The 21817-nt window shown below is 40.4% G+C and overlaps 1 protein-coding gene across 1 annotated transcript in view; it reads right to left on the reverse strand.

Annotated features, from left to right (window-relative positions):
• LOC143416115 (actin filament-associated protein 1-like) overlaps positions 1-21817 on the reverse strand; it is a 39560-nt gene that overhangs the window by 2842 nt on the left and 14901 nt on the right. The window contains exons 2-15 of the mRNA XM_076881492.1: positions 18906-19014; positions 18546-18757; positions 18277-18456; positions 14099-14185; positions 13052-13127; positions 8420-8572; positions 7684-7895; positions 7035-7180; positions 6617-6731; positions 5611-5850; positions 4764-4893; positions 3852-4016; positions 3581-3771; positions 137-304 (exon numbers count right to left, since the gene is read on the reverse strand). Coding sequence (XP_076737607.1) covers positions 137-304; positions 3581-3771; positions 3852-4016; positions 4764-4893; positions 5611-5850; positions 6617-6731; positions 7035-7180; positions 7684-7895; positions 8420-8572; positions 13052-13127; positions 14099-14185; positions 18277-18456; positions 18546-18757; positions 18906-19014 — 2184 coding nt within the window. The remainder of the gene's footprint in view (positions 1-136; positions 305-3580; positions 3772-3851; positions 4017-4763; positions 4894-5610; positions 5851-6616; positions 6732-7034; positions 7181-7683; positions 7896-8419; positions 8573-13051; positions 13128-14098; positions 14186-18276; positions 18457-18545; positions 18758-18905; positions 19015-21817) is intronic.

Below are 21817 nucleotides of genomic sequence, written 5' to 3' on the forward strand. Positions count from 1 at the left end.
ATGTGCTTCCAAAAAGGTCCCAGCATAGTTTGAAGTTTTGCAAAAGACAGAGCTAGTCAGAGATGTAAAGTTAAAGGCACATCATATTCTCAGAGAAAGACTGGTGCCAGTCGCGTTGTGTAGCGTGACCTCTGACCTTAGCCTTCCTGAGGACATGTCCCCGGACTGCTGAGGGCTTCTGGTTGCCCTGCTGCCGGTAGAGCAGTGAGGCGCTGTTGACCGGCAGCGAGCAGGACTCGGTGTCACTGGTGTCACAGCTGGAGAATGGAGAAGACTCGTGTGTCCGTCGCAGCATTGCTGGTGACTATACAAGACAAAAATATGAAGGAAACATGAGTACTGTGAGTACAACTAATTTAGTTGTTAATATAGTAAATTGGGAGATGCAATTAGAAAATGAGAGTCCCTGCCCAAAAAGGATTCAGCGATGTAATCCGAGCTAAAGTTCTTCTTTTTCTTTTTGAAATGACGTCATTTTGCTAAGAGTGGAAACTAAATGCGACGATCGATTCCACTATCAGCAAAGAAAGAAAGAATGTATGAATGAATGAGTGAAAGAGAAAAAAACTGACTGACTGGTAAAAGCTGACAAGACTTTACTGATGTAACACGACTGTGCGAAGTTAACCCCCACCTGACAAAGGTGCAGTGTATGTGTGTTTCTTTTTACAGGTGCAGAAGGCTGACAGCAACATTCGAGGTTGCGTGATGGTTTTACCTTTTAAATGCCATTTTCTGTGTCTGTGCATCTACCAGGGGTGTTATTCACTACCTTGTGTTGCTCACAGAGATCACTGTGAGAAAGTATGCATACGCCTGCGCAGCGCTAACATTTGCATTTTCTTTTCTACAGCATTACAGTTCTTCATGTGTTTGATCATGTGATTTATAAGAGGACTAGTTAATGGTTTTTTTACTACAGAATTTTTGGGTTTATGTGTGAAGAAACTGTGTTTACAGGTTATGAGTTTGTGATGCTGTTACACTGTGTTTTTGGGAAAATGTGAAGGTTACTTTGGTGATGTGAATAACATTCTTTCCACAGCTATGGATGGCTAACTTTATGGTGTTTTTATGGCACCTCTGGAACCTGTCGACCTGTGCCTGACCACCGATGGTCAATGTGTGTTGCTAATGTTTGTTTTTTCTAAGAGAAAAACAAATAAGAGATGCAGTGTTTATGGAATAGTTTAGTATGGGGCTCATTAGCTGGCCACTATTGAGCTCCTAGTAATATATGAGTGGAGTGACTTTGCTTAAGGGAAGTCACCGATTACATTAATGTTGACTGAGTACATGGGATGATCAATGTCTGAGGCGAATTATGGTAATAGTTGTAGTTTACTGATTTGAGAAAACCTGCACATGACACTTGTCTTGCTGATGTTGAATGCTTATTGCTCTTATGATACAATTGTTTACAAGTGTGAAGTTTGATTTCACTTCCAGATCTTGTTTTCCAGGCCATGATGGTATATATGCAGGCTCCTGGCAGAGCCAGGTGTTAAGCAAACTTAATATGCAAAACACGCTAATGGTAAATGGCCTGTATTTATATAGCGCTTTTACTAGTCCCTAAGGACCCCAAAGCGCTTTACATATCCAGTCATCCACCCATTCACACACACATTCACATACTGGTGATGGCAAGCTACATTGTAGCCACAGCCACCCTGGGGCGCACTGACAGAGGCGAGGCTGCCGGAGCTTCTTCTCGGATGAGAGGTGAAACGTCTTCAAGTAACTTAAAGAAGTCCAGACGCTTTTCTTTGCAAGCTCCTTTGACTACGATGACCTGGATCAGGGCCGTGCAGAGAGGTTTAAAGGGGCGGGTGCTCAAAGTTAAAAAGGGGCACATTGAACCAGGCTGAATAACAACAACACACATTCATCAAGAATCTAATATGGGAAGGGCAGGGCTGTGTTGATCTGAGACTGTAGACATTAAAGAGTCCATAGGAGAGATGGTAGCTGATTAAACAAGTGTCATGAGATAATAACAAAATGCAAAGATTGGTGACAGCGCTTGGAACCATAAGGCAACAAAAACTGTGAGAAATAATTTAGGCTCTGCCTGTGAATCACTCTTTGCTTCTCTTCTTCCTTCCATCCCATCATTTCATATATCACTCTCCACTTGCTATGTGAGAACAAGGCACAACTTGCTATTGCAATAAACTATAATCTAATTATCCACACCTAACAACTCCAGCACTTAATCTATAATAAAATGATGACAGAAAAATGTTATAGCCCTGCCTTTAGTAGCCTCACACAGCTCCTGCTGTTTCCTCCTCATGTCCTTACCAGCCATGTCTGGACAATGTTATATCATGAGTAATATTTTTTTTAGAAAATCCATATACATAAAACACACACATGCACGCACACACAGTGACATTTTAGACCTTCTTCAGAATACTGTATATACTATGGGCATCACGGTGCTGATCCAGAATCCTTACATTATTATTTATTACTAGAGCTACAATAATAAAGCAATGAGGAGGGGGAAGTAATAAATATGAAATAATGTCATTATGATGATTCCATTTGTTTCACTATCCACTCTGTGCAGGGGCAAAGCTTATTACATTTTTAAAACTGTAGAGATACAATAATTTTACTACTGTAAAATCCAAATTTTGTCTTATTTAAAATATAAATCTGATATAATCTGCTTCTTAATGTATGTTCTTTAAAATACAGCTTGTGTTTTTAAATATATTATAATTATAATAATTTTTATGTGGACATGCATATTAGATCGTTTTTTAGTGAAATATAATCCCTCCAGAAAGGCAGGAAAAGCCCGGAAACTTACTTTAAAACTAAATATGTTCCCTAAAACGGTGACAGAGCTACAGACCCATGACAGCCAGGTAGCCAGCAGCTATGACCAGCACTACTTGTGCAGTTAATAAAAGGACAGGTAATGTTTGTCGCGCTGTTGCACACACAGCACGCTCGTTTGTTTCAGTTCGTCAGTTGCCACAAGACAGCTTACCAACGTGTACGTAATAAGCCAATACTCCTGGGTGCTACACACTACAGTGTACGCTGTACACCTACTTACTGGTTTTGTGGCATCAGTCTGTGTCTCTGAGTTAACTTGTGTCTCTCCTACAGCTCCGGACCGCTAAAAATGCGCGTGCTCTTTGTGAGCTCGTTCCCGGCTCATAACCAGCGCGTTCTGCCGTCAAGGGCGATCATTGGTTAAATGTGATCATGTGACTGATGCAAGCCAGATCCTTTTATTTAGCAAAACTGTGATTAATAGTTAAATATTATTGTTGAGGGGCACAGACAGGACTCCGCACGCACACACACATAAAAAAAAAAATAATAATAATTTTTTTTTAAAAAGTTGCCTCAACAAAAGGGCACTTTGGGCACCCATCAGGAAAGGGGCGGGTGCTCAAGCCATTCTAGCCCCACCCTCTGCACGTGCCTGACCTGGATGACTGAGAACCTTCACAGACATATTGTCTTCAACGTTCCAGCGAAATAGGTTCAAGCTACTAACCTATCAAGTACACTAACGTGGCAGCACAAACTTATAAAGTAACTTCATACTCACCTGGAGGCCAGAGGAGCCAGCTTTCGGCTCGATGGTGAGGCCCAGGGTGACACCTCCGCTAAGGGCTTTCTTCAGGCTCTCTTTCACCTCAGTTAGCTCCAGCTCCAGGTTCACCCGCTCCTCCTCCTTCAGTTTGCACTCTTCTTCCAACTTCTTCAGGCGCTCTGATAGTGAAATATGTGAGCGTTTGCCTAATGTGAGAGAGAGGAGAAATATTACTTTATTAAACTCGTCTTTTAATGACAAGCACGTTTCTATCTCTCTCTCTTACCAGCCGCTGCCTCCACAGCAGCACGAAGGTCTCTCCTCTCCTTCTTCAGCTGGGTCAGGTGGTTTCTGATTTCCTGCTTCTTCTTCATCATCTCTTCCTCCTTTGCTTGCAGTCGCTTGGCATCAGCCTCCACACGGTTCTTCCCATACTTACACTGGTCCCCATCTACACAAGAAAAGTCGGGTTTCAAAAAGTTAGAAGCTAGAGACTGAGGTCATTTGCTAGCAGAGAGAGAGAGGGGGGGGGGGGGGGGGGGGGGGGGATGAACTGCTTAGAAACCCATTGACCTCAGTGCCTTCCGCAGGAATTAATTGCCAGGCCTATGTTTCCGTGAAAAATACACTCATTGTGAATAATTATGAAGAATCAGTCATATAAACCGCTGCTAATAGTTTCAAATTTAGCACTCTTATCTGTGGTACTCTAAACCCAACATGAAACATTTGGTGTTTCCATTCTGACATTTGGAGGAATTGCAAGCTACACTAAGTGGTTACAACCCTCCTCGTTCACACATTAGGCAAAAAATATTTTTCTGAACCACAAGGATTAACTCGACCACATTTCGCTCTCTTCCAATGAGCTAGGGTCTGTTTCTGCTATCGTGCCTCTTACCCTGGAGTTGGCAGGAGGCTCAAGTCTGGCCCACATGTGTCACATGGATTGTCTCGAGGGTAGGATAGGTTTAAAGGCTTTCAGTTATTTACTCCCCTCTACTTAAACCAACTGTAATTTAGATATCCTGCATTTTCCACATTGCTGTGGAACAGAATTTTGCTTGAAAGCAATCAGCGGTGAGAAGCCAGACACACTGTCTGCTATTCCTTACAGAGCAAGATCTGACTGGGAAAGGTGGGTGATATTTCAATTCAAGATGACTTCCTGTTGGTATCTTCAAATCTCAAAACTTACTGGAGTTGTTGCGCCTCAGAGACGCAGTCCCATTTGTGGCAATGACTCCATTCTTCTTTGGCTGGTTCTTTGGCTCTGCCTTCTGTTTTGATGCCACCCCATTGGTTGTTGCTCCCTTCTTTCCCTTTAGCTGAACAAACAGGAAAGACACAATTCAAATGACCCTTCAAATAGATGTTAGCAATGCATATAAGCTATACACATACAAAACTGTACCAACATGCTCTTCCATAAAAATAAAAAACAAAAAACATTTCAAAGAAAAATGTGTCACTGTTGTTTATGCCACAGGTTTTCTACTTGGATTGCACTCAATATCACAAAAGTTACAAACACTTTTATTATTTCATTAATTTTCCTACACTGGACTACTGTAATTCAATTATCACTTTGTTCCAAAAGTTTCACAAAAAGTCTAAGCTGATCCAGAATAATGCAGCCAAATCACTAACTGGGACTGGAAAGAGAGACTACATTTCTCCCATATTAGCTTCTTTTCATTCCTTCCTTTTAAATTCAGAATTGAATTTAAATCCTTCTCTTGCATTATCAGACATATCTAAACGACTGCACCTTATTATCCTAACAGATCACAGGAGACAGTTTCCTTTTCGGCTTCAGGAGACAGGCATCATCTCTACTTTTGTTGTTTGGTGTTCATAATGACACAGGAAGAAAATCAGCAAACAAACTCCAGTTCAGTTAAATACATAAAGTAAACAAACAGCGAAGGAGAATTAAAAACACTAAAAGTTAAGAGGAGGTTAAAACAAACCCTGAACTGTTAGACAGTTAATATGCAGAAATGCAAAAAGAAACATGAAGGTTATGCAGCAGTGTTAGTCACCTGAGCGGAGTCTTTAGTTTTAGAATCAGCAGAGAGGAACTTAGAGGAGATTTTAGAAACAGGAGTTTTGTAGTGACAAGCAGAAGATGATGCAGCAGTAGAAGAAGAAGGCTTGGGAGGACAGCTGGTGACTAGCTTGGGTGAGGGCATGTTCTCATAGAGCTCAGTGTTTTCATAGTGCAATTCCTCTTTCCGCTGGCGCCCCCCTGTGCTGGGAGTGGAGTACTGCATCTCTGGGTCCTTGGGTTAGACCAGGTGAGCATGCAATAAGCAGAAGACAGGATTTAAGAATAAGGAGATGCCATAAAGGGGGGGGGGGGGAGATAAGGAGAACAGAAAGGAAGAATATGATAGCAGCATTACTGCAGTATGTGAAATACTTAACAAATTTAGTTTAGCTTCCCAAAATGGAGAGTACTGCTCCACGACTGAAAACATATTTAATGTTTCCTCTTTTTAATTGTTGATGAGCTTTTATCCAAGTCCTATAACGTTAAATCACAGGTTACTCTTTACTCCTTTATTATAGCATCTTTTATGAATAAACAATGTTATATTCTCTGTCTGCTTGTCTTTATTAGTTTTATATCATTATTATCATGCAACAGTGTAATTTTGCTCTTCTTTGGGTGCAGACTGACTCAGCCCTCAGGTTCATATGTAAATCTGTCAGGAGGTCAATGAGTGCAGAAGGTAAAAGCTGTGGTATGCAAGGGGCCCGAGCACCATTATTGCAAATAGCAAAGTACATACCGTTACTTTAACTGGTCTAATTTGATTTTAGGAAAGAAAAAGATTTATATCATGCAGGCTCACTGGAACTTCTGAAAGTGTCATAACAAAAATGACACATTTTCCAATAATATGTTAATGATATGCAAAAAATGAAAAGCAAAGAAAGAATCAGCCAAGCGTTTGTAAGCAAACTAGAGGGTGTTGAAGTGAATTATCTCACACTTTTTCATTGCAGTACATATGCAACATCAGTAAGCAGTTGTGTCCTTACCATTCCATTTATGGGCACATCATCATAGTGTAGTGCCATACCAGTGGGGCAGGCATAGCCACTGACTGGGTTGTCCAGATATGGGTTAGGAGACACGGCACGCTTACTGGTGAAACTAAACATAAAACATCACGATTTAGGCTTAAAAATACAGTGCCCTTCATATATCTTCATTACCTGGGATTTTTGTATCTCTTAGTCTACAAAATAGTTAAAAATGGATCATTAACGGTTGTAACGATCGTATAAAAACAGGAAAATGGAAAATAGCCAGACATACTACGTTTCAACATATAAGTCATTGTGAGCTAATGAAATAAGAAATAAAACACATTAAGCACTAATTCTTTAAGAATTCTTCCAGGTATTAACCAGAGAGAAAAAGATTCATGTGAAATGATGTGGATGCATCTCTCACCAGAAGGACTGTTTGGCAAGCTGGATGACGTTAGCAGTGGTCTCAACATCAATGTAGTCATAGTGCAAGGTGGCTGGGTCTGTGGTAGATCCAGTCTCAGCTAGCAAAACCCCCAACCAGCGACCCATCTCCTCAGAGGAGGAGGCCTGAAGGCAAAAGTCAGAGTTACAGAATATGCAATCCCGCCAGTGTCTGTGAAGAGTTAAATGTTAAAAAAGAGAGAAGGTTTATGATTTAGTGAAGGAGGACAGTAGAAACAGGGTGAGATGGAGGCAAATGATCCCCCAAAAAGACCAGCCAAAACAAGAAGAGGATCCTTATAAACTTTAAATTCCTTATTATTATTATCTGTTTAAATGAAGATAATAATAATTGGATTGTTTAAGGATAGCGTGCAGACTATGTGAGGAAATAGAATCAAAACAAACTGGATGGCAATTGGAGGAAGTTTGTGAAGACCAACAACATTAAACACAAAAATCACTGTGGGTGGAGGAGATATTGAGCTCTCGAGAGGAAGATAAAAAAATAAGGAGCAATCTTTTCTTGCATCAGCCTAAGTGTGATTTAGTGGTGTTTGAGGCATTTCTAATTCCCTCAACAAAGTTTTTTTTCTATGAAAATCTCTCAAGTACGTAATCAAACTCACCTCCAGTACGGCCACTTCTTGGCTGTTACGAAGGAGGCGGAAGGCAAAGGGGTGTTTGTGATCGAGGCCGGGGCTGACCTCACAGCCTCGGAGGGGCAGTGAAGCTATGTGGCTTTTCAGGTCATCCCGGTCCTTGTGAAGGAGCAGCTGGTTGTCCTTGAGGCGGCACCAGCGCTCCCTCCAGCGGTTATTAGAGAGAACATTCAGGTAGCCTGTCAGAGCAAACACAGTCAGGAGGATACCATCTTAAAGAAGTCGTTACAGTGGCAATATTTTTTCAGGCCTGTCTAGTTGGGAGACATTTTAGTCGTACCTATTTGAGCCTAAATGAAGGAAATAATAAGACATAAAAGGCATTTCTATTTGTTTGTCCATCACTGGTCCTCATTGCACACAATGGGGTGCACTTCTAAATGAATTTTTTAAAGAAACTTTTAGAATCTTTATGTTTTATAATACGTCTGAAAGCATAAGGAAATCAAAGCAACCTGTCTGAACTGTTTACTTTCAGGACCCTAACATAGCAATCTTAAGAAAAAACTTCCTAGAAGTGAGTCGCACCACTCAGCAGCCATTCTGAAACGCCTCTGGCATTACTTTGAAACATTTTCTTAATTAACCAAAATTCCAAAGATTCCTTGGGACATAAATGCATTTATAGACCGGTCAATCAATCAAGATCCATATAAAAGCCATACTTCTACCATGTCAGGATATTTGCGTCTCTCTCTCTTACCACATGTAGGTACGTCTTCTTCAGCTGATGATGTCTGTTCATCCGTGGAGGGCTTCTTCTTTCCAAGTCCAATGATCTTAGTGATTTTCTTACTTGCTCCCTTCCCCACAGTGCCAGTCTTCTGCTCCGACTTTGTATTTTTCTTTCCTTTTCCTGAGAGAACATTTTGAAATTAATTCCTTTTTTACACTGAAGAGTAAATTAGTAAAAAGAACTCTAACGATCCTTGCTGAAGGCAATCTATGATCTTGATCTCAGCACAGGAAAATACCAAGATAGATGTTGATTCAGTTATGTTTGGATGCTTTTGTAATAATGTAAAAAAGAAGAGAAACCTTAGATTCTACTATAAACAACGCCGAGTTCCGAACGGGTTTAATCAGACCCTTGTGTTCAAAAAAGCAATGTTGGAGAATTAAACTCATTTCAAAATCCCAACATTCCCTCTGGTCTGAGTGTTCTGATTTGAGCTGCCCTAGTTTCTATTCAAATAGCAAAAGAGAGTTGAATGACTGTGCACATTCTGCTGGAAAGAGGGCTAACAGTGAAAAAAAAAAGGCCATGAGAGGCTATGTCTGAGTCGCTCTGTCTGTGTAAGGAAAATAGCTTCTGCTTGACTCTCTTGCTTTGCTGATACTCTGATCTGTGATGTATCTGAATGAGTGTAAAAGAGAGTGAGAAAATATAAGAAAGACAAAAGAAAGATGTGTGTTTTAATGTGTTTGTATCTCTACACTAGAAAGGAAAAAAAAGCTTGACTTTTAACCTCTCTGTACTGTCAGACATCGAGGCAAAACAGACAGTGGAGAACAAGCGGGGGAGGGAAATATAAAGCATTCCCCTTCACTTATGTCATAGCCAACGTCTGGACTGACTCTAAACACACATGTGAGATCTGTATAATCACTGAGGCCAGTTTGCACTTGCACTTGCACACACACACACCCATTAATACTTAACAGGAATCAGCACCTGGCTGCTGAAAACAGTGAATAGCAGTCCAAACTGATATGATATAATGACAGCAACTCCCTGTGTTAACTTCCTCTTTGCAGTCAAAAATTCCCGATTTGGCATTTTTCCCACATTGCATTTTCCTCCCCGAATGCAAGATGACAATTACCATGGCAACTGTCTTAATTAAACAGTAAGCTGTCTGCAGTCAATTTAAGATGCAGGGTCTTTCTTGCAATAACAAAAGAATACAAAGACACAATGCAGGGCTGAGGTGGAGCGTAGACACACAGTTGTAAAAGTAATTAAAAAAAAAAACTCTGATCAGGCTAATTTAATTCCAGTAAATCAGCTTTTTTTGTTACCAGCCATGGAAAGAATGTGGCTGATTAAGATTATGAGAGTTCTTGGACTGAATAAGAGAAGGAGCAAAGGATGAGAACTACTAACTATTTTTTTGGCAATTATTACAGCTGATGATGTTGCTGTGACGATACTGCATGATTAATATATGTGAATTCTGCCCCAATCAGTCAGAGAAAAACCACATCCAAAACTTCCTGAAGACTTTAAACATGGTTTGCAATAAATTTTGGTGTGACAGAAGTCACATTAATAGTCGCCAATGTTCCCTCTAAGCTGCGCACGTGCGCAATTGCGCACTGCAGGCACGGTTTCTGCACACAGAAAATCTGCATTGCGCACAAAAAAAAAAACTAACCTGAATTGAAAATAAAACTTTAACAATTCTGTTTTGCAGTGTTAGTCAGTAAGTGACTGGCTGCTCCCGTATGGGATTAGAACGATGCCACCTTATCCCATAGTCCAGCCGATAATGTGATTCACATTTTTATACGCAGCCAATCAACGTGGTTGACAGGCTATGACAGCGTCCTTATGTGCCGACACTGGCGTTTTAACTAGCAAAGCGGCGTGGCTGATGTGGAGTGAAGCCACGTTAATGACAACGTGTACAACCATTGGAGATGTGAGCAGGACAGACGGAACAATTGACGGAAAAAGTGTGGACTTTCTACCAGTTTTTAAATTGTGTTGATAGGCCACGTAAAACCAGAGTTATGATAAAAATATCTGCAATGTTTGGTTTCCTTCCTGAATACTGTCATTGTTTATATTTACTGCAGGAAGAAACGGTAAAAACGGCGTTTTATAAGGAAAAAGGCTCGAAAGCACTCTCTGTATGTGAGCAAAAACAAACCCCCACCCCCCTCTTTCTTTCCTATTCGTCCAAAAAAGTACCATGTCGACCAATCAAAAAAATGGTATGGCAACGTGGCAACTAGTTAGAAACGGGGGGAAATTTTAGGAGTGACGGCGGTATTTTGAGATGTGAGAGATTTGAGACGTTTAGCTCAAATCTTGTGTAGTTAGTGTGTAGTGTAGTCAATATATTTGTTGTGTGCGTCAGAACAATGAGGCGACTGCTGAATGTTACAGGTGTTACAGCAGTGATACATCTCCTGTTGTCAGGCCTGCAGGTATCAGGCTGTTGTTCTCCTTTATCTAGTGGACAGAAATTATTTTTTGGAGTGTCACAAATAATTTGTGTGGCATCAAATTTGATGCAGAACAGCTGATTGTTCTGTAAATAGTTTGAAATGTTTATTTAAAAATGCCTCGGCTGCATTTTAAAAAAATAGCTGCAAAAAACTTTGTTTGCCAAACTGAGTTACTTTTTTGAGGAGTAACTATATAATTATACAGAGAGTTACAGGACTCTCTCCCAGACCACAGACTCATAATACAAGTCAGAGCTTTATAAAAAGAAAAAGAAAAAGAAAGTTGGTTTTTTTTTTTTCGAAATTGGAGTTCAAGTCATTTTTACTTCCAATAGTGTTAACATACTACACAGGCCAATGGCTAGATTTTTTTTTTACATTTTCATTGTAAATGGGCTGAAGCAGTTTAAAAGTAGTCTAACATAAATGTAAATGCTGTAATTTGATTATTTTAATAAACCATGTAACTTGGATGGATTAGATGCTGGCGTGACCACAGTGCACACGTCTGATGTCACTCAGGGAGTTTGTGTGTTCGCTCAGACACGTGAAAAATTAGAGGGAACATTGGTAGTCGCTGAATTATTTTCTCACAATGTTGGTTCTAAAACTATGTTATGCACTTTACTACTGTTGGAGTGGAAGTGGATTCATTTTTCTTCCCTCTTTCTGGGTTAGTATCGTGGACAGCGTGAAAGACAAATCTACCATGACACCATCGTGGTGTTTTGAAACCAGAATGAGGCGTTGATCTGACCCTGATGCCACATGCTAATTTTTACTAGCAATTTTTCAATCATAGGTCATTAACCAATGACCGTATAATGAATAATGCCCCTTTATGGCTCTTACAATGACCAGATTGATCAAATAAATGCTGTTTTAAATCTGACCCAAATTAAGTGACTGAGTTCATAAACTCACCAGGAAAGGAGATCACAGGACCAGGTTGAAATAATAGCAACTTATTTATAAGCAGGGCTGAGGACCTATATTCTAAATTTGAGTAAATGTAGTGCAGCAAAGGAAAAGCTGTGCTAAAACAGTCAGACAGAGAGAGAGAGAGAGATCTTTTTATTATTATTAATGGAATGCTAATGTTTACTATATAGCAAATTATCACAGAGTCAGTAACAGCATGTAGGTCTTTGGGATCCAATTAATTCTAACCACCCCAAAGCGTACTTCATTGTTCAAAGATGCACTCTTTTTTCAGTACACATCTTGGATATTACCCCAGATCTCATAATTTCATGGAAGCAACACAGAAAAATGTCTTGCACAACCAAATGTTTTCAAATCTTGAAACCCAATTGGTTGTTAGACTTTAAATCAACTGCTGGTGGGAAATTTGTTTCAGATACAATTCTGGAAAAATTCACCAATCTAAACAGAGCAAAAAAATAAGAGTGTTAAATTTTAGTTGACAATCCAAATAACTGAGCTGACAAGTAAAGTGAGTTTTCTCTCCCAGAAGAATTGTGCCAGCTGAGAAAACACACAGTAAATAATCTGAGAATATTTCAACGGTATCTCTTTGTTTTGGCTTTTAGTTGAGTGAGGAAAGACCATCCCCATGTAAAAGCATGTTAAATAAATCCAAATGCTCATTCTTCAGCCTTCAATAAAGGCTGACCTTTCCACAGCTTGCGGAGATTCCTCTCTGAATTATGAGGGAGATTACGTGAGAAAGACAGCCATTCAGCCTGAGAACAATTCTTTACGGTTCCAAGAAACACCAGTTTTAATAACTCCTGTCCCTCACTGAATTTTATTATTGATGTTGTACTGTGCCATGGGGCTATGATTAAAGGTACTATGTGAATGCAATGTGATCGGAATGGCACTATGAAAACAAGCTTTTAGCTCAATCACACAGTCTTCATTAGGTTGTTCATCTGTCATGGATCTGTTGACATGCAAGCTCAAAGCTGATTTTATTTAATCCATGGCATCCAGATGAAAAGATACTTTCTGTTTGGCACCATAAAGGGCAACTACTGGTCTTCATTCACCTTGACCAGAGATCCAGAATTGCAGTTGTTGTAGTTGTTGTTACTCATAACACAGAGATTGTTCAGACCTTTTTGTTTTAAGCACAAACTAAAATGGATGAAAATGATTCATTTCTGGTAGCAACTGTCGTTGTGACTCTCACCTTGGTCCTTGCAGTCGCTGTGACCGTTCTCATGGGTTGCTTCCCCATCTGAGCTTGGCCTGTCACACGATGTCTTCTGGAGGCAGGACAACCACAGAGAAAAAAAGAAGAAGAAAGAAAAGAATGGGTGTACAGGAAGGTACATAGTGAACAAAACTGTACTTTCCTGAGGACAGACAAGTCAAGAAGCTAATCAACACAGCTAATTACACTGCAGTAACATCTGCAACATGTTACAGATGAGATTAGGCTGGGCTTACGTTTGCCATGCCAAGTTGGAAGAGGTTTGTCAGGCACACATACATGTGCCGAGTGCAGTTTGTCCACAGTGATTTTACCTGCTTTTTTACCTGCTTTTTCCCATGAAAGCCAAATTTCCTGTCTGTGCCATATAGAAGTAAATGTTTTTAGACACCGCCTGAAAACATACTGTGATTTTGAAAATACAAGGTTATGTCTACAAGAATACATTAATCTAAGGAGTTTTGGAACCAAATAATCTATTATTGACGTTTGAAAATTTATTGGCTAAGGCCAATAGCCTTATGTCATCTTTCTCCTTCCTGTGTTCATTGGAAAGGCAGTAGTGTGTCAACAGAAAAAAAAGAAAATTGCTCATAAGAAGCAAGTGTCTGCTTCAAAAAACAGCAACAAATCCTGGTTTAACAGATTAAGTACGTGTAACCTTTTATTGACACTGGAAGCACATTTTATTAAACTAAACTGGTGTTAATTACAGTGGGAAGACAGATATTTGATTCAAAACACTGCTATTCCATGAAGTTATCTATTGCACAAATAATAGTAAGCCAAGGCTAATAAATTAAGGTACCATCTGAATGACATCACGCACAATATATATATATATATATATATATATATATATATATATATATATATATATATATATATATATAAAACCGCAAATCGCAAATCTTCTACCAACCTGAAACCTGATTCAAACCCTACAAAAGCAACGCTTAATAACAAAATACAACAAGCTGTTAAAATGACTATCATCTATCAGTGTGAGTGTGTTCTGTTTACCTTTTCCAGTTCAGGTTTATGCACTGGAGATCCAGATCCAACTCCATCCAAATCTATGCTCCCATTAACACACACCTCTCTCATCACCTAGGAACACCACAAGGAAATACGCCATTAGCTAACGTGGCTGCCATTCACATTAAACAAGTCCACAGTCACACATTTGATTGCCGCTGTGGGAGATCAGATGCCGCCATCTGTAACGGCTCCTGACTGCTGATCATACCATGTGGGTGGATTCCTAATTTAAAAATCCTAAAATATTTCCTCGCTGAATTGCCACATGATTAAGAAGCTCATTCCTTCAGTCTAGAAGGTTTGACTGGGGTAATGCAGGCCACATGTATGGTGAACTCTCTCACATCTCATCATGCTACTGAATCACAGCCAAGGGAGCAACAAGCAGTGCATGAACTGCAGGAGGGAGAGCATGCATGCATGTGGTGTGTGGCAGTAGTTGGTGGCGGGGTGGGGGTTGGCAGGTCTGTAACAAACATGAGACACAAAGACTTTGCCTGCATTCATGGAATCCATACACAATAAGGTCCAGTAGGGGTGAATGAGATCTGCAGAGCTGTGAATAGGGCGCCAGCGTGCTTTACCATGACCTCATTGGATGTCTGACCTGGCAACCCACCATGGGATCTGGCAATCCCAGACATGTGGCAGTGACAGAGAGTGCAGATGAACAGTGGGTATAGCAAAATGAGATTTCAGTTGAACCGCTGTGTGCGCAAGTTGGCTAATGCACTCCCTGACACACATGCAGACACACACACACACACACACACACACACACACACACACACACACAAACTCCCACTCGTCTGAACCATCTCTAGCTGCGCTGGGCTCCTCAACTCATTGGTTTTGGCTTGGAAGGAGCATAACTGGGTTTCGTGGGGGAAATGACAGGCTGTGGCTCCATGGGTTTGGCTCTGAGAGCAGCTAAGAGGCCAGAGAATGGGATAGACAGCAACATCATGTCTATCTTTCCTTCGGAGAGCTTTTGCTGCCATGCCAGTGTACTACGTAGGTCTGATAATGCACTACAAATCAAAAAGAGGAGGAGGTGGTGAGACTGGAGGCTATAACTATGGGTGCTGAAACACAACTTGCAATAAAAAAGAAAATAGTGTTGACTGATGACTTGTTGCTCATTGCTTGTTCACCTCCTTGCAGTGCACATTTTGCAATTTTATGGTATAAAAACAGCTTGATTTCTTTACAGATGAAGCAACTTGAAGCATTTAATAGACGTGAAACCCATTCTTTACAATGTCTGCAAACCTACAAATGGCTGTCCCTCCATGACCCTGGTTCTCTTCCTGTTAAAAGGGATTTGAAATAAAGTTTTCTGTCTGTCTGTCTGTCTGTTTGTTTGTCTGGCAAAAGATAAAAGAAAAAAATGATATAATCAACCAACACAAACCTTTTGTTTTCTGAGTGATTGCTTTTGGCAGCACTTATCCAATTGATGCAAAAAAACCAAAACAAAACTAAAAATAAACTAATCTGTCTGTCTCAGGGTTTGTTTGGTTTTTTTGTTTTTTTGACAATTCATTGAGGCCTATTTTAAAGGCTCATGCTGGAATAGTTGCATTACAGCTCAAGCTATAAATGTATTGTAAATGCTTATCTTGAAAGTGATGAAGGCATTGCCATGCACAGGACAACCATACACTGTCAAGGAGTTTGCACAAGGGGTTGGACTGTAATGGAAACTTGAGCAGATAAGCTGTGACTAACAGTGCACATTCCACTTACTTCCCCCAAAATTTATGCAGGCAAAGAAAAGAAAAGAGAAGTTAGTCAGTCAGCGAGACAAAGAAATGAGGTCAGACTATATCAGCAGGCAAAGATGAAGACAAAGAAGGAGTTAGGGCGTGGGGAATCCATACAATTAAAAAACACTGAAAAGGAAAATGAAGCAATGACACAATATGGACATGTGTGCTCCATAAACACATCGTTAGCCTACAGGGTCTGGGAGAGTCATTATTGTAAACTATGGGCTTTGGAAAGCCTCAGGTACTCTCCCAGCTTTCCCTTCACCCTGCTTTCTTTCATTTCTTTCCTCTCCTTCTTTTGTGGAGCAAAGCAGAGCTGCTCCTTCTGTTGAATCCGATGACTTCTATTTCACATGCTGACTTCATGCTGACTTCTATTTCACTGTTGGCCAGTGGGGGGAAAATATCCAAATAAATTTGAACTTCTTTGATTCAGATCGATAATATTCAAGAATGACTGTTACTGAAGCTCAATGTCTCTCTGGGTAAAGATGAGCTTGTGAGAGGTGGACAAAAAACACAAAGCTCAAGAGACAAAAATAAATTTAAGGGGGAACAACGAATACTTAAAATATCCAAAAACAGTCTCAATTACTATTTTTTCCTTCTTCTTTTAATAACCTGTCCTGTCCAGCAGTTTTAGTAAGTTGAATTGTAGTCTGCATGTTCAGTTGTGGCAACCACAAAGAGACAAAGAGGGAGGGGGGCAGCAGACACACTGGGACATATCCACTTTGTGTGACTTGATGCCACTCTTACACACCCCACAGCTGAAGGGAACACAGACCAGCCAAGGAACGTAACCCTGCAAGTAACAAAGCCAACTGTAGTGGCATGACGAACTACATGTGCATCAATTAAGTAAACAAAAAAACCCAGAGCAATTGCTAGAGTTACAAAATACCTGCCACGGCACTATCAGTTCAATTTGTTTCCACAATCCCGACACCTGACTAAATATGTGTCCAGACCCAGTTTCTCCAAGCAACAATTTGTGCACTCATTACCATCACTCGGATGGTTGAGGGATTTGTATATTTTCATGGGTCTGGTTGAAACCGCCTGCAGATACTTCAGCCCCCCGATGAGGTTACCTGCACCAGCCAATCAATAAACAACATCTAATTACCATGCCGAGCAAGTAATTGAATGAAGAAGAAAAAATCCAAACTGTTTGGGTCTTTGTTTCCTGACTGCAATAAACATGCTACAGCTGAAACTTCCAGAGAAAGACCAAAAGGAAACACTGCATATAGTAAGACTGGTGTTTCCATCAGTACATGGGGAAAATATGCTTGAGGGATTGTTTTCTTAACAAGGAGGAAAACAAGAAGACAAATCACATATTCAAGTCTAAAAGTCCACTGGAACTGCTGGAGGCCACAAATGTTTATAAAAAATACCATCACACAAATGCGCTAGGAGGCATCTTAAAATAGCACACGATAGGTTGTTGAGAAACCATAAATTTCAGGAGATACATATGAGATCTGAAGGGAGCAGAGATGAGAGGGAAGAATGTGGGGTGGGGGTTTCCTTTTAAAACAAAAAGACCAGATGACACCCACCATCAATGTAACTGAAACAGACAGAGCACAGAGGTGCTCTCCAACAACAAATGGTTGCAGGGATAGAAAAGCAGTACCGGAGCTTATTTGATGTCAGCGGGGCGGGTTTGTTTTGTGGACTTGTTGAGCTGCCAGAAGGAAAGATCAGAGAGTGAAAGAGAAGACAGGGGAAGGAAGAGGGGGGGGGGGGGGGAGTCTGTGAGAGAGAAGCAGAAGAAAGGACTCAGAGGACTGCAAACCAAACATCTCCACATGAGAGAGAAACCAGCAGAACCACCTGTTCACAACAAACCAGTCATACAATACGAGGAAAAGGCCCATCCTGAGGAAGAAAGCCAAGACAGTTACACCCTTTATTCTTTAAAAGTAACTTGAACCCACTCTCTAAAACATGTGAAAGCAACTTAAAGGCTGATCCCAAGATATTTTAGATGTTCAGCAATCAAGTAAAGCTAGTAAAGCTCCAAGAAAAGCTAGTATGCTGCACTGGTGTTCTTGTCAGCTTCAAAGTTGGGCCACACAGAATGCTCTTTATCTACTGATTAACTCTTTACCCCTTAAAAGCCTGCCAGGCATAACCTTTGAAGTTCTCTTCTCAACTGAGTCGTTTGAGTAGAAAAAAAAAGACTGGGTGTGCACCCTTGAAAAATCCAGAAACTATGGTCGTCAAACCACAACTTTATTGATACATATCAATAAAGATGTCAAAGCTCGTCATTATTGGTACAAATTCCATCTTTATGGGAAAAAGAGTTCAAACAAACACCGTCTCTATCCAGTGTGATGGTAAAAGCAGTAGTTTTGAGATTTATTGATGTACCTTAAGCCACTCCTCGGCCTGTTCTTTGCTCTGCACAGCCAGCACCAGGGCGTCTGCACCTTGGTGGACAATCTTTAGTTCGTGCTTCTTTTTCTTGCCATCTTTAGGGATGTGTGTGATGCTGCACACTGACAGGTTCAGCTCCATTTGGGGAGTGTGGTCTTTGGAGGATTTGTAACACTGCATGAAGAGAAAGATTATGTTTGTAGTGCAGTTTATGCTCACCATTTGTACGTACACAGACAGTAACATGCCTGAGTGTTTCTCACCAGCAGTTTGTTGTCTTTGATGACACATAGGAGTTTGGTCCACTGGCCGAAGCGCTTCTTGCGCAGCAGGAATGCACAAATCCGGGCGTCCTTCACGAGGTCCATGGACGCTTCCTCAGAGGGCCACTGGTGACGCATCTTCTGGCTCTTCCCATCCTCCTCTTCCTCATCGTACGACTCATAGGAACTGCTCATGGCATCCGAGTCATAGTCTGAGAGGGTATGAATAGACTGCCCTTCATTTTATATTCAAATCAGGTAACGCAAAAACTTGGGACACACTCACTTTTTTCTTCAGAAGTCTGTAACATAACTACTGTTACATGATTGATGTGTTTTATATATTAGCTTGTCACTTACTGGAGGTGATGTATTCTGGAGCCTTTCCAGGACCTAAAGGAACCGCTTCCTCATAGTAGCCTTCTGGAAGAGATGAGCTGGGCAGGGGAGGGGGCCCGTTATTTGGAGTCTGCAGAGTGAACACAGGTTTCCTCTACTTTTAATAATGAAACTTCAAATGACATTTTAGCTGCTTTGAAACATGGCACTGAACTGATCTGGTCTAGAACCTTCAATCATTTCAGCACTTGCAATTCAACTGACAAAACAACAGCCCTCTACATTAGCAATCACCAGGCACATCAATTGCTTTCATTCATGACGCCTGGCTCTTCTGTGCAGAGATGTTTTTTCAAACAAAAATGCTATACACTATTCCTGGGATTATTTCCTTTATTTCCTCTCATCATCAATAATGAGAGGAGATAAAAGACCAGTTTTACATTCAAATGTATCAATATTTTCATACATTCTCATTCATACAAAACTCTACCCATCATGCCTCAAACACAAAGGGGAATTAAGGATACCAGCCATGATCTTTTGTCTTCAGTCTTTAAAGGTGGTGACGATAATTCAAAATGATTAATCTCCCCATCTGCCTTTAATCACTGTCAGAACTACAAAAAGGAAGTAATTAGCTGCTGTAACATGAAGAAGGAGATATTCTTCTGGTCCAATACAACTTAGAGGAAGCCATTAACAATGTTGTCAGTGCAGCATTGAGCCTACTTCATTACTAAGTGTCACTTAATAGACACTGACAGAGCAAAACAGAGGCACAGTGGTTGCCGTTGTTTTGCTGAGGAGTCTTTCACTTTTCAGGTCAAAATCAGAAAATATTAGGTAGAAAGACGAGACAATATAATTAGACAGTGTCTGAAAGAGAAAACAAGAAAGTGTCGGTAAAAGAAATCAAATCCGAAGTTGTGTTAAAGACACTAAAAATGGCTGAAATTATACCAACAGAAAGATACTGACATAATTCCACAATGATTAACTGTGGTCTTAAATGGAGTTAAAATATTTTCATGCCATTATACTGCAGAGCTCATGAGCAGTGAAGCTGAAGGGTGGGGGTGAGACGTGCTTTGTTTGGACGTGTTCTCGTTGGCACTGCACAGTCCTACAAATCTAGTCAACAGGGTGAGGGATCAACTGCGCAGCCTGACGTGATCCATCTTGGCTGCGTCGCACTTCTCAGACATTTCACCTCGTACTAAAACAGCACTGTGGCTACAAACATCAAATCTGATAATGTGGTTTAACACTGGAACAAATAGCTTAGTGGCCGGCATACGTCAATGTACATATATTTTTTCCATTGCTGTGGAGTTGGGAGTTTTTGAAAGTTCCCCATGGAGTGCTACGACTTCTGTGGAACAGCTTTTTGATGAGTGTGTCCTTGTTGTGTTTAATGGATTCTGAGGTTCTCTATTTTGATGTTGGTGATGTCACATAAGTAGTAATATAGATGTTTTCAAAACGCTTTAAAAACACAACCCTTCTTTTAAATCACTAATATGACCCAGCTGAGTGTAGCATAGCTTATTAATGTTTCTTCTAGAGCCTCAGTTTAATAAGCAGCCTACACCGAATACAAGCCAGAGAAACTGAAAGTGCATGACATGTTGTCAAGTTGTAAAGACCTTATAAGGCCACACTCTAAGCGTCCCTGAAAGCACTTTTAAAAAAGACCAAGCCCGGCTGCTATGGCTGCACACTTATGGAAAACCTCTTTGATTTCCCTTTTTATTTTCTTTACTGATGGTATTGCCGATTTTCCAGTTATAGATGGGAGAAACATCATAAGTGCAGTCTAAGTCTATGTGCTAAGGGCCATAGGTTACAGCCGGCCCAATCAGGTGTCAGGGCTGCATTGATGTAAGCACCCATTACTGTAGCAACCTGGGACATAAAAAGGACTTGGCTCATGCTCTCAAAGCACAGAAAGTGTGTGTCACTACAACATGACAGTGCACCGTCCAACATCACAGCGTTGGTCATAATTATGGCATTTCTGTAATGAAAGAGCACTATTGAATTTTGGTTGTACATGTCTATTAGTGAATTAAGATGCCAAGAAAAAGCCATTCTGTTTTGAGTATCCTTCTCGTCATTTTTATATTCTAGTATCTCTAGTGTTGAGTGGAGAGGAAAGCTGGGAGGGAGTGGGGAAGAGTTGTAGCAAAGGAGCTCGACTTGGACTTAAACCTGGGCTGTTCTGATTTTTTTTTCCTTTCTCTGGTAAGACAGTAGAAATCGTGACTCAAACATACAAACACACATATATGCTAAAAGTCACTCACTGAAGCCAAAGTATAAACTTGTGTGATGGTCTGTATCTCCATAGCAAGCTAAAATATTAGTCAAATAATCCCTTCTAAAATGCTCCAAAAGGATCCAACAGATACAGGTAGTTATAAAAATAACTTTTTAGCCCATTCGGGTTTGTTATGAAGGGGAGGAAGTACAACATCACTTTTGTACTTTTGCTTTTCACTGCTGCAAAGATAGGCATTTTAACATCGGAGTCTGGAAATTGACTGAAGCCAGCCTCAAAAGGCACCTCGAAGGACTGCAGTTTTTGCCACTTTCACGTAGGCTTAATTTTGTTTTTATTTGTCATTTGTTGAGCAGGAAGAGTGAGAGCTTGTTTTCATGCAGAGTACGTTCTGGATCAAAATGTGGTACAATCGTCGTCGTCGTCTTTTTTTTTTTTTTTTAAATCGTTGTCATTTGGAAATGAGATCGCACATAAGTATGAATCGAGATCGCGATTTTCTAACGATTAATCGTGCAGCCCTAGTGTCAATGCTCGTAAAACGTTTAACACGTCACTAACACCAGAGATGGGCAGTAACGCGTTACTGTAATCTGATTACTTTTTTCTTTTTCTTTTTTTCTTTTTTTTTTTTCTTTTTTTTTTCTAA

This window comes from Maylandia zebra, unplaced genomic scaffold (assembly GCF_041146795.1).
Source record: "Maylandia zebra isolate NMK-2024a unplaced genomic scaffold, Mzebra_GT3a scaffold12, whole genome shotgun sequence".
In the NCBI taxonomy this organism is placed as follows: Eukaryota; Metazoa; Chordata; class Actinopteri; order Cichliformes; family Cichlidae; genus Maylandia; species Maylandia zebra.